This window comes from Hemiscyllium ocellatum, unplaced genomic scaffold (assembly GCF_020745735.1).
Source record: "Hemiscyllium ocellatum isolate sHemOce1 unplaced genomic scaffold, sHemOce1.pat.X.cur. scaffold_640_pat_ctg1, whole genome shotgun sequence".
NCBI classification, from domain to species: domain Eukaryota; kingdom Metazoa; phylum Chordata; class Chondrichthyes; order Orectolobiformes; family Hemiscylliidae; genus Hemiscyllium; species Hemiscyllium ocellatum.
Genome location: NW_026869147.1, coordinates 170,001 through 182,038, shown reverse-complemented (window position 1 = coordinate 182,038; position 12,038 = coordinate 170,001). Strand labels below are relative to the sequence as shown.

At 54.0% G+C, this 12,038-nt stretch overlaps 1 protein-coding gene across 1 annotated transcript in view; it reads left to right on the top strand.

Moving 5' to 3' along the window:
- The first annotated feature begins 1,210 nt into the window (after positions 1 to 1,210).
- LOC132814038 (multiple epidermal growth factor-like domains protein 6) overlaps positions 1,211 to 12,038 on the top strand; it is a 33,197-nt gene continuing 22,369 nt past the window's right edge. The window contains exons 1-11 of the mRNA XM_060823357.1: positions 1,211 to 1,362; positions 3,043 to 3,210; positions 4,474 to 4,629; positions 5,483 to 5,638; positions 5,919 to 6,071; positions 7,575 to 7,733; positions 8,220 to 8,381; positions 9,143 to 9,325; positions 10,038 to 10,196; positions 10,818 to 10,973; positions 11,816 to 11,965. Coding sequence (XP_060679340.1) covers positions 1,257 to 1,362; positions 3,043 to 3,210; positions 4,474 to 4,629; positions 5,483 to 5,638; positions 5,919 to 6,071; positions 7,575 to 7,733; positions 8,220 to 8,381; positions 9,143 to 9,325; positions 10,038 to 10,196; positions 10,818 to 10,973; positions 11,816 to 11,965 — 1,708 coding nt within the window. The 5' untranslated portion in view covers positions 1,211 to 1,256. The remainder of the gene's footprint in view (positions 1,363 to 3,042; positions 3,211 to 4,473; positions 4,630 to 5,482; positions 5,639 to 5,918; positions 6,072 to 7,574; positions 7,734 to 8,219; positions 8,382 to 9,142; positions 9,326 to 10,037; positions 10,197 to 10,817; positions 10,974 to 11,815; positions 11,966 to 12,038) is intronic.

The following is a 12,038-nucleotide window of genomic DNA, read 5'->3' as shown; positions in this document are numbered from 1 at the left end:
TGTGAGAGAGAGGAGAGTGGTCCCTGTGTGTGTGTGAGAGGAGAGTGGTCCCTGTGTGTGTGTGTGTGTGAGAGGAGAGTGGTCCCTGTGTGTATGTGTGTGAGGAGAGTGGTCCCTGTGTGTGTGTGTGTGTGTGTGTGAGAGGAGAGTGGTCCCTGAGTGTGTGTGTGAGAGGAGAGTGGTCCCTGAGTGTGTGTGTGTGAGAGGAGAGTGGTCCCTGTGTGTGTGTGTGAGAGGAGAGTGGTCCCTGTGTGTGTGTGTGAGAGAGGAGAGTGGTCCCTGTGTGTGTGAGAGAGAGGAGAGGGGTCCCTGAGTGTGTGTGTGTGAGAGGAGAGTGGTCCCTGTGTGTGTGTGTGTGTGAGAGGAGAGTGGTCCCTGAGTGTGAGAGAGGAGAGTGGTCCCTGTGTGTGTGTGAGAGAGGAGAGTGGTCCCTGTGTGTGTGTGTGAGAGGAGAGTGGTCCCTGTGTGTGTGTGTGTGTGTGTGAGAGGAGAGTGGTCCCTGTGTGTGTGTGTGTGTGTGAGAGAGGAGAGTGGTCCCTGTGTGTGAGAGGAGAGTGGTCCCTGTGTGTGTGTGAGAGGAGAGTGGTCCCTGTGTGTGTGTGAGAGGAGAGTGGTGTGTGTGTTTGTGTGAGAGAGGAGAGTGGTCCCTGTGTGTGTGTGTGAGAGGAGAGTGGTCCCTGTGTGTGTGTGTGAGAGGAGAGTGGTCCCTGTGTGTGTGTGTGAGAGGAGAGTGGTCCCTGTGTGTGTGTGTGTGAGAGGAGAGTGGTCCCTGTGTGTGTGTGTGTGAGAGAGAAGAGTGGTCCCTGTGTGTGTGTGTGTGAGAGAGGAGAGTGGTCCCTGTGTGTGTGTGTGTGAGAGGAGAGTGGTCCCTGTGTGTGAGAGAGGAGAGTGGTCCCTGTGTGTGTGAGGGAGAGAGCGTTCCTGTGTGTGAGGGAGAGGAGACAGCGTGCCTGTATTTGTGATCGAGTGGAGAGTCTTCCCTGGGTGTGGTGGAGAGCAAAGTGGTTCGTGTGAGTGCGAGATGTAAACAGAATGTGGGTGTGAGGGGAGATGACCAGAAAGTACAGTCCCTGTGGTGGATCAGCAATGATGTTATTGAGCGATTGTTGCAGTCCAGATGATCTGAATGGTCTCCTTGATGTTATGAACTGTTAACCCTGTGCAGCAGCAGTTTAGTTTGAGCTCAGAGTCATGCTTTCCCCACAGAGGAAGCCTTTGAATGTCCAGCAGAATCTCGTCTCCAGCCCATTTGTCAGATGAAACTGGGCTCTCAATGTTCTACTGATGACGACTGTGATATCTGGCAAAAGTGTTGTGAGACTGGATGTGGGAGGAGATGTATCATGAGCTTCAAGCCTGGAGGTAAGGAGGAGAGATCCCCTCAGAGCCACGTCACTGTATCTGGGTGGGAGAGAGAGCTGTCTGTCTCAGACTCAATTCTCACATTCCTCTCCTGACTAACCTCACCATTCCCATCTTCCATGGTGTTCAGCTCATTGTGAAACACTGCGGTCTCTCCGATCTCTGTTCCCCCATCCAATCCTGAGTGTCACACACTGAGTCTGGTTCACACACCACCATGTGGGATTGGCAACACCCAATGGCTCGCTGTGCAATACTGCCTCCTGCTGTACACACACCATAATTGTCTTCAAATCCAATCATATCTGTACCCGCCTCTGGCTGTTACACCCCACCTACTTCTGTAACCCCCTCCAGGCCCTACACCTCTCTCTATCTCTGTAACACCCTCCAGCCCCTACACCCCCTCCCTGTCTCTGTAACTCCCGACACCCCCTCCCTATCACTGAAACCACCGACACCCCCTCCCAATCTCTGCAACTCCCGACACCCCCTCTCTATCTCTGTAACCCCACTACTCCCCCTCCCTATCTCTGTAACCCCCCCCTACACTCCCTCCCTGTCCCTGTAACTCCCGACACCCCCTCCCTATCACTGTAACCACCGACACCCCCTCCCAATCTCTGCAACTCCCGACACCACCTCTCTATATCTGTAACCCCACTACTCCCCCTCCCTATCTCTGTAACCCCCCCCTACACTCCCTCCCTATCTCTGTAACCCCCTACACCCCCTCCCTATCCCTGTAACCCCCTTCACCCCCCTCCTTATCTCTGTAACGCTCTAACCCCCTCCCTATCCCTGTACCCCCCCTACAGCCCACTCCCTATCTCTGTAACCCCCTACACCCCCTCCCTATCTCTGTAACCCCCTACACCCCCTCCCTGTCTCTGTAACCCCCCTACACCCCCTCCCCCTCTCTGTAACCCCCTACACCCCCTCTCTATCTCTGTAACCCCCCTACACCCCCTCCCTGTCTCTGTAACCCCCTACACCCCCTCCCTATCTCTGTAACCCCCTCCAGTCCCTGCACCTCACCCTATCTCTGTACCCCCCTACACCCCCTCCCTATCTCTGTAACCCCCTACACCCCCTCCCTGTCTCTGTAACCCCCCTACACCCCCTCTCTATCTCTGTAACCCCCTACACCCCCTCCCTGTCTCTGTAACCCCCTCCAGTCACTGCACCCCACCCTATCTCTGTACCCCCGTACACCCCCTCCCTATCTCTGTAACCCCCTACACCCCCTCCCTGTCTCTGTAACCCCCTCCAGTCCCTGCACCTCACCCTATCTCTGTACCCCCCTACACCCCCTCCCTATCTCTGTAACCCCCTACACCCCCTACCTATCCCTGTAACCCCCCTACACCCTCTCCCTATCTCTGTAATCCCCTACACCCTCTCCCTATCTCTGTAACCCCTTACACACCCTCCCTATCTCTGTAACCCCCTAAAGCCCCCTCCCTATCTCTGTAACCCCCTACACCCCCTCCCTATCTATGTAACCCCCTACACCCCCCCCTCCCTATCTCTGTAACCCCCTCCAGCCCCTGTACCTCTCCCTATCTCTGCCACCCTCTCTAGCTCCTGTTTCTCTGCTGTCTGTGAGAGATGTTTCCCAGGGAAGGGTCTCTGTTGGATCAGCAGTTGTGGTGAAGGCTGTTCTTCTCTCTCTCTCAGTGTCTCCTAAAGGCCAAGGATCCACATGTCCGGACACGACCAGACTGCATTATGTCTGTCGGATGAACTTCACCGCTCCCTGCGATGGAGACGATTCCTGTGGTCACTGGGCATCGTGCTGTAACACGGAATGTGGACCTCGATGTGTGTCACAGTGGTTTGCGAGAAGTAAGCCCCTCTCACCCCCAACCTATGCTCCCCCAGCAGGTCAGAGGACATTCAGTGACGGGGTCTCCTTCGCATGGGAGGGCAGGGCTTTGTCAGGCTAGACCCGCTGTGGTGTGGACACCGGGATGTAAGTCCCGCTCCAGCATTCCGGGATAAACATATAGCCTTGTTAGCAACCGGAAAGGTAGCTTTGTACAGGTACAGCTGTGTCTCACAAGCTTGACTGAGCCTGTATTTTTGAGAAGGTGAGAAAGGTGATTGGTGAGGGCAGGCCAGTGGGTATTGTGGATAGGGATTGTACCAAGGCCTTTGACAAGGTCTCTCATGGTAAACCAGAACAGAAGGTGAATATACACGGGATCCACAGAGAGCTGGTAAGATGGATCCACAACTGGCTCAGTGACAGAAGCACAGAGAGTAGCAGTGAAAGGGACTGGAGAACTGTGATGGGTGGTGTCCCACAGGGATTTGTGCTGTGACCCCCACCTTGCCATTTACCAGATATATAGGAGGAGAATGAAGGTGGCCCGATGAATATGTTAGTGAACGTCACACAGGGTTAGGGGGAGCTGTAGATATGGAGGAGGATTGCCCGAGGACAGAGCAGGATGGATATAGACCGGAGGATTGGGTGAAGAGATGGCAGATGGAGTGTAATCTGAACAAATGTGAGGTGATGTGTTTTGGGAGATCGAATAAGCCTGGTTTGTTTTCACGTGAACATGGAAAGGATGAGAGTCGACCTGATAGAAGGTTCATCTCTTACAAACAGAATGTATCGCCTGGTCAGTTTTACTTTCCCAGGACAGAAATGTCAATGACTAGAGGAGCACAGATTTGGGGTAAAAGGGGAGACAGTGGGAGGCAGGTTTGTTGAACACAGAGTGGGGTCAGTATGTGGAATATGCTGTCAGGGGGTGGTGGTGGAGGCAGGTACAGCAGCGATGTTGAGGAGGCACATTGACAGATTGAGGAACTGATCGGGGATAAAGGGGTGTGATAACCCAAGAGATAAAAGGTTTTCAGGGGTTTATCACCACGGAAAGGGGAAAGTGATGCTGTCAGAGCAGGAGAGCAGTTGGAGGGAAAGGAGGAAGCAACAGTAAGTGAGAGGGTTATTGCAGAGGGTGGGCAGTAGAATGAGCATTCCCTGGTTTGGGAATGGAGGGAGGGTGGGGAAGAGATGAGGAAGGTGTGAAGGAGTATGTGAAGGGCCCTGTGTGGGACTCTGTAACTGTGTCTGTCCTACCTTCCCATTTACAGAGCCTGCTGACCAGTGCCCAGAGGAGGACAGCCTCTCCATGTTCTGTCAGATCAGCACCGGGCGTTCCTGTAATGACAACGGGGACTGTGATGGATACCACTCGTGTTGTGATGCTGGCTGTGGGAAGAAATGCATCCCAAAGTGTTTCACAGGAGGTGAGAAAGAGAGAGAGAGAGAGAGAGTGTGTGAGAGAGGGAAACACATCCAATGTGAGGGACACAGACACTGTCCAGAGAATACAGATTCCCCAAGGGCATCCTGGAATCCCGGCTCTGATCCCCCTTCCCAGGTTAGCGAGGGATTGGCGTTCGGTAGAACAGGACCGCGTTTCTAATCCCTGTGTTTGGGTAAAGGGTGGATTGTGGTGTGAAACAGACAGGGATCCTGTTCCCAATCCCAGTCCCTGGGTTAGGGAGGGATTGTGTTGTGAAACAGACAGGGATCCCGTTCCCAATCCCTGTCCCGGGGTTAGGGGTGGATTGTGGTGTGAAACAGACAGGGATCCCGTTCCCAATCCCTGTCCCTGGGTCAGGGAGGGATTGTGGTGTGAAACAGACAGGGATCCCGTTCCCAATCCCTGTCCCTGGGTTAGAGAGGGATTGTGGTGTGAAACAGACAGGGATCCTGTTCCCAATCCCTGTCCCTGGGTCAGGGAGGGATTGTGGTGTGAAACACACAGTGTCCTACTCTCCGGGAATATGAGTGCACGCTGTTTGGATGTTGTGGTCTGTCTGATGCCTCTGTTACATCTCAGTTAAATCGTCTGTCTCTCCTCAGTCCTTTCTCTGTTCCCACTGCAGGCCAAGAGAGAGGAATTGTGTGTGAGCTGTCTGGTATACTGCGGCAGATCATGGAGTGGTGTTGTGAAGGCTGAGTTGTCCCACCCTCTCTCCAATTCCCAGCTTCCTTCACAAGGCACTGGGCTCCCTTCTGTCAGAGAGATGGGAGAGTGGGATGTTTATCTGTTGTCTGATTCTATCCCCCATCTCCCTGTGTTTGTCTTCACAGAGAACAGAACCTGTCCCATTGCAAGGAGGCTGACGATGTTGTGCAACACGACCCTGGGAAAAGACTGCAAGAACGACACGCAGTGCGACGTGTGGCAGAGGTGCTGCCTGGCCAAGGGCTGCGGTGGGAAATGTGTCCCAACATTCATCAGGAAATGTGAGTATCCATCACTGCATTGCTTCCCACAGGTTTGTCTGATAATCCCGAGTGAGCTGAACAAGGCCAATGTGAGCAGTGTCGAGGGAGCTTTACACTGTACCTATGAGCATGGTGTCTCTATCCTGGTAGTGTTTGATGAGTCGACGCTGTAGAGGGAGCATTACTCTGTATCTAATCCCACTCTGTCCGTGTGGTGGGAGTGTTTGATAGAGGACAGTGGAAAGATTACACTGTATGTAAACAAATTGACCAAGTGAAAACCCGTTCTCTCCTTCAGTTTTGCGAAAGAAATGCCCAGAACATTCCCGTGTGTCTTTTCTCTGCAAGAAAAACCGGACTCGATCGTGTGAGGATGATGATGATTGTCCTTCCTATGAACAGTGCTGTGAGATTGGATGTGGCAAGAAATGTGTCTCCTCATTCAGGCAAGGTAAGGATTATGGTGTGACAGAGTGTCAGTAGGGGAATGGTCTGGGGCAAGATAGTTCAGCACAACAGAGACTGCAGGGTGCAGACTGAGAGAGACCCGAGACTGCAGGGTGCAGAGTGAGAGAGACCCGAGACTGCAGTGAGCAGAGTGAGGGAGACCCGAGACTGCAGGGAGCAGAGTGAGAGAGAGTCCCGAGACTGCAGGGAGCAGAGTGAGAGAGAGTCCCGAGACTGCAGGGAGCAGAGTGAGAGAGTCCCGAGACTGCAGGGAGCAGACTGAGAGAGACCCGAGACTGCAGGGAGCAGAGTGAGAGAGTCCCGAGACTGCAGGGTGCAGACTGAGAGAATCCAGAGACTGCAGGGTGCAGACTGAGGGAGTCCCGAGACTGCAGGGAGCAGACTGAGAGAGACCCGAGACTGCAGGGTGCAGAGTGAGAGAGACCCGAGACTGCAGTGAGCAGAGTGAGGGAGACCCGAGACTGCAGGGAGCAGAGTGAGAGAGAGTCCCGAGACTGCAGGGAGCAGAGTGAGAGAGTCCCGAGACTGCAGGGAGCAGACTGAGAGAGACCCGAGACTGCAGGGAGCAGAGTGAGAGAGTCCCGAGACTGCAGGGTGCAGACTGAGAGAATCCAGAGACTGCAGGGTGCAGACTGAGGGAGTCCCGAGACTGCAGGGAGCAGACTGAGAGAGACCCGAGACTGCAGGGAGCAGACTGAGAGAGACCCGAGACTGCAGGGAGCAGAGTGAGAGAGACCCGAGACTGCAGGGTGCAGACTGAGAGAGACCCGAGAATTCAGGGAGCAGAGTGAGAGAGACCCGAGACTGCAGGGAGCAGAGTGAGAGAGACCCGAGACTGCAGGGAGCAGAGTGAGAGAGAGACCCGAGACTGCAGGGAGCAGAGTGAGAGAGTCCCGAGACTGTAGGGAGCAGAGTGAGAGAGTCCCGAGACTGCAGGGAGCAGACTGAGAGAGACCCGAGACTGCAGCGAGCAGACTGAGAGAGTCCTGAGACTGCAGGGAGCAGAGTGAGAGAGAGTCCCAAGCCTGCAGGGAGCAGACTGAGGGAGTCCCGAGACTGCAGGGAGCAGAGTGAGAGAGACCCGAGACTGCAGCGAGCAGTCTGAGAGAGACCCGAGACTGCAGGGAGCAGAGTGAGAGAGACCCGAGACTGCAGGGCGCAGACTGAGAGAGTCCCGAGACTGCAGGGAGCAGACTGAGAGAGTCCCGAGACTGCAGGGAGCAGACTGAGAGAATCCAGAGACTGCAGGGAGCAGACTGAGAGAGTCCCGAGAATGCAGGGAGCAGAGTGAGAGAGACCCGAGACTGCAGGGTGCAGACTGAGAGAGTCCCAGACTGCAGTTAACTCCAATCTGTACACCGTTCCAATTCTTTTTCCCGATCGTGGAACTCCTGCAAACAACAAGTGTATCCCTGATGGGGAATCCCTGTCGGTCTCCCCCTCTCGTGTGTAAGTCGAGCCTTATATCGAAATGTTGTGTTTCCAGGTGAGAGACCCGGAGAGTGCTCAAGCCCAAGTCAACTGAGCTATGTGTGTAACACAACTCTGGGCAAGGAATGTAGAAACGAGAGCGACTGTGGCAGATGGGGCACGTGTTGCTCCACCCCATGTGGGCCAAGATGTGTCCTCAGGCATTTCAGAAATGGTGAGTTCTTCTTGTCTGAGCTTCACTCACTGTCCATCTGGTGTTACTGAATGGTTGTGGTGCGGGACAGGACAGAGCAGTGTTTCAATGTGTATCTCACCATGTGCTGTCTCTGTCCTTGGGGAACTTGCTGGGGTGGGGGAGAGACAGCTTTACTATGTATCCAACCTCCTCATGCTATCCCTGTCCTGGGAGTGTTTAATGGGGACAATGTGGAGGGTTCTTCACTCTGTGTCTAACCCCGTGCTGTCCCTGTCCTGGGAGTGTTTAATGGGGACAATGTGGAGGGTTCTTCACTCTGTGTCTAACCCCGGTGCTGTCCCTGTCCTGGAGTGTTTAATGGGGACAATGTGGAGGGAGCATTACTCTGTATCTAACCCCGTGCTGTCCCTGTCCTGGGAGTGTTTAATGGGGACAATGTGGAGGGAGCATTACTCTGTGTCTAACCCCATGCGGTTCTGTCTCTCTGTTTTCTCCCAATGGAAGACGACGGGCAGTGCCCACGCCCAGACCATCTTGCCCGTGTGTGTAACTGCACTTTTGGGAAGGTGTGTGAGTCGGACCAGGATTGTGCAGGATCACAAAGATGCTGTGATGCTGGGTGTCAGAAACGTTGTGTCCTGTCGTTCTACAGAAAGTCTCATGGAGGTAGTTCCTGGTCCAAAAGGAATGGCTGCTTAACCTGCCTGTATGAGGCAGCACTGTGACCTTTCCTGCTTTATATCTCACTTTGTGTCTGTGGTATATTTCCCTTTGCCTCTCTTTGTGCATTCCCGCAGCACATCTCTCTCTTCTCTCTCTCTCTCTCACTCTCTCTCTCTCTCCTTGTGTGACATCATTTCATCTCCATTTGTTGCATGTCTGTCTGTTTCTCTCTCTTTCTCTCTCTCTGTCTCTGTCTCTCTCTCTGTCTGTCTCTCTCTCTCTCTCTCTCTCTCTCTCTCTCTTTCTCTCTCTCTGTCTCTCTCTGTCTCTGTCTGTCTCTCTGTCTCTCTCTCTCTCTCTCTCTCTCTGTCACATGCCACACTCCCTCTCTTTCTCAGTCATGCCTCTCCATCTGTCCCTCTGTGCTGCTGTCTCTCCTGTCTCTCTGTAGCCCTGTTTCTCTGTCACCTCTCATTCTGTCTGTCTACTGCATGTGTTTCTGTCTTTCTCAGTCACATCTTTCCTTCTGTCACTTGCTCTCTGTGTCGCTATCTCTTCTCTCTCTTTGCCCCTCTCTCTCTGTCACCGCACTTGCTGCCTCTCGGCTGCATGTTCCTGTCCCTCTCTCTCCGTCTTTGTCACCTTTCTCTCCCTGTTCCTCTCACCTTTTTTGTCTCCCTCTCACTCTGCCCCTTTCCTCTCCCACCCATTCCCCCCAACACCTCTCCTGCTCTCTCCCATAACCGGAACTATTACATTTGCAGACTCGTGGAAATCTGAGGAATGTCCGAATCCGTCCTGCCTGGATCGTGCCTGCAGGATGAATCACAGCGCCTCGTGTGGAGATGATGGGGATTGTGGCAAGTGGAGGTCATGTTGTGAGACACCTTGTGGCAGACGCTGTGTCCACCCCTTCATGGGGCAGAGCAGGAGTTTGTCAGTCTCAGGTAACTGCATACGGTTGGTTAGTCCCTGCAAGATCCAGCTACATCCCAGCAGAGGGTCATGTAATCACACTGCCCCCAGGAGGCTTAGTGTGGGGAGCACTCTGTTCCCAGCAGGCTGAGTATGGGGAACACTCTGGTCCCAGCAGGCTTAGTGTGGGGAATACCCTGTTCCCAGCAGGCTTAGTGTGGGGAATATCCTGTTCCCAGCAGGCTGTGTGTGGAGAATACCCTGTTCCCAGCAGGCTAAGTGTGGGGAATATCCTGTTCCCAGCAGGCTGAGTGTGGGGAGCACTCTGTTCCCAGCAGGCTGTGTGTGGGGAATATCCTGTTCCCAGCAGGCTTAGTGTGGGGAATATCCTGGTCCCAGCAGGCTTAGTGTGGGGACTACCCTGTTCCCAGCAGGCTTAGTGTGGGGAATACCCTGTTCCCAGCAGGCTGAGTGTGGGGAATATCCTTTTCCCAGCAGGCTGAGTGTGGGGAATACCCTGTTCCCAGCAGGCTGAGTATGAGGAATATCCTGTTCCCAGCAGGCTGAGTGTGGGGAATATCCTTATCCCAGCAGGCAGAGTGTGGGGAACTGATGTCCTTGGTGAGGCCTTCCTCTATGTCTGAGCTGTGTCTATCTCTCTCCCTTTCCCTGTCCCTCTCTCCCTTTCCCTGTCCCTCTCTCCCTTTCCCTGTCCCTCCCTCCCTCACTCTCTCTCTGTGACAGATCGGACATCTGGAATGTGTCCTTCTCCTGCTCGCCTCTCTGCCGTGTGTAACCTGAAGTACGGTGAGCTGTGTGAGGAAGATAATGACTGCTACGCATGGCAGATGTGCTGCAACACCAGCTGTGGGCGTCGCTGTGTCCATTCCTACCGCAGCAGGGGTAAGTAACTCCGTTTACTGAGCAGCAGCCTACCCTCTCCCTTCCCACCCACAACCTCCACCACAGACCGTGTTCATCAGGGATCGGGAGACACAGAAAGTCACTGTGTTTGTGTTTCTGTTCCTGCGTGTGTGTCTGTGTGTCTGTGTGTCTGTGTGTGTGAGTTTAGTGTGTGAGTGAGTGTGTCTGTGTGTGTGTGTATCTCTGTCTGTCTCTCTGTCTTTCCCTCTCTCTCTGTCTCTATCTCTCTCTCTGTCTGTCTCTCTCTCTGTCTGTCTCTCTCTCTCTCCCTTTCACCCTCCGGTCTGTTCATCTTTATATCTCTCGGTCTGTCTCCCTCCTTCTCTCTCTACTCTTGCTTTCTCTCTCTATCTCCTTCTCTCTCTCTCTCTATGTCTGTCTCTTCCTCCATGTCTCTCTCTCTCTCTCTCTCTCTCCCCCTGTCTTTCTCCCTCTCTTTCTCTCCCTGTCTCACTCCCTCTCTCTCTCTCTGTCTCTCTCTCTCTCTCTCTCTTTCTCTCTATCACCCTGCCCTTGAGCTCGGGGCGAAGTCAGTGAATGATAGTTCAAGCAGCAGCAGCAGCAGTTTCTGAAGCTAAGATGAAGCCTCTGTCTCTGTAGGGAGCGAACAAAGGTGTCCCTCACCTTCCAGACTGAGCCACGTCTGTACCATGAGTTTCCACACTCAGTGCAATGAGGACAGCGACTGCGAGGGCTGGCAAACCTGCTGCAATACCAACTGTGGGAACAGATGTGTCTTCAAGTTCCTGTCCAGACGTAAGGCACCACTCCTGTTAAGCTCTGTGTATCATCCCACTGGCTACAGGTATCGAGGCAGGAGAGTTTGTTGGTGGGACAATGTAGAGGGAGCTGCACCCTGTACCTAAACCCCATGCTGTCCCTGTCCCTGGGAATGGTCGATGGTGGGACAGTGTAGAGGGAGCTGCACCCTGTACCTAAACCCCATGCTTTCCCTGTCCCTGGGAATGGTCTATGGTGGGACAGTGTAGAGGGAGCTGCACCCTGTACCTAAACCCCATGCTGTCCCTGTCCCTGGGAATGGTCGATGGTGGGACAGTGTAGAGGGAGCTGCACCATGTATCTAAACCCCATGCTGTCCCTGTCCCTGGGAATGGTCGATGGTGGGACAATGTAGAGGGAGCTGCCCCCTATATCTAACCCCATGCTGTCCCTGTCCCTGGGAATGGTCGATGGTGGGACAGTGTAGAGGGAGCTGCACCCTGTATCTAACCCCATGCTGTCTCTGTCCCTGGGAATGGTCGATGGTGGGACAGTGTAGAGGGAGCTGCACCCTGTATCTAACCCCCATGCTGTCCCTGTCCCTGGGAATGGTCGATGGTGGGACAGTGTAGAGGGAGCTGCACCCTGTATCTAACCCCATGCTGTCCCTGTCCCTGGGAGTGTGTGATCGGGGGGATGGTGTAGAGAGAGCTTTACTCTGTATCTAACCCCATGCTGTCCCTGTCCCTGGGAGGGTGTGATCGGGGGGATGGTGTAGAGAGACCTTTACTCTGTATCTGACCCCATGCTGTCCCTATCCTGTGGGAGTGTGACCCTCTCCATATGTCCTGATGTGACTGTCACTTTGTTCCTTCCAGCGACCCAGTGCCCTGCCTCCACCCGCTTGGACCCATTCTGTGAGATGAAGTTGGGAGACGTGTGTCAGAATGACACTGACTGCCATGCCTGGTCATCATGCTGCAATGCCACCTGTGGAAAGAGATGTGTACCTCGTTTCCTCATGAGCCGTAAGTGATCAGTGTATCTCTGTTTGTTCAGAGCCTCTGCTGTGGTGATGACAGTCCATGGCAGTGTGGGCAG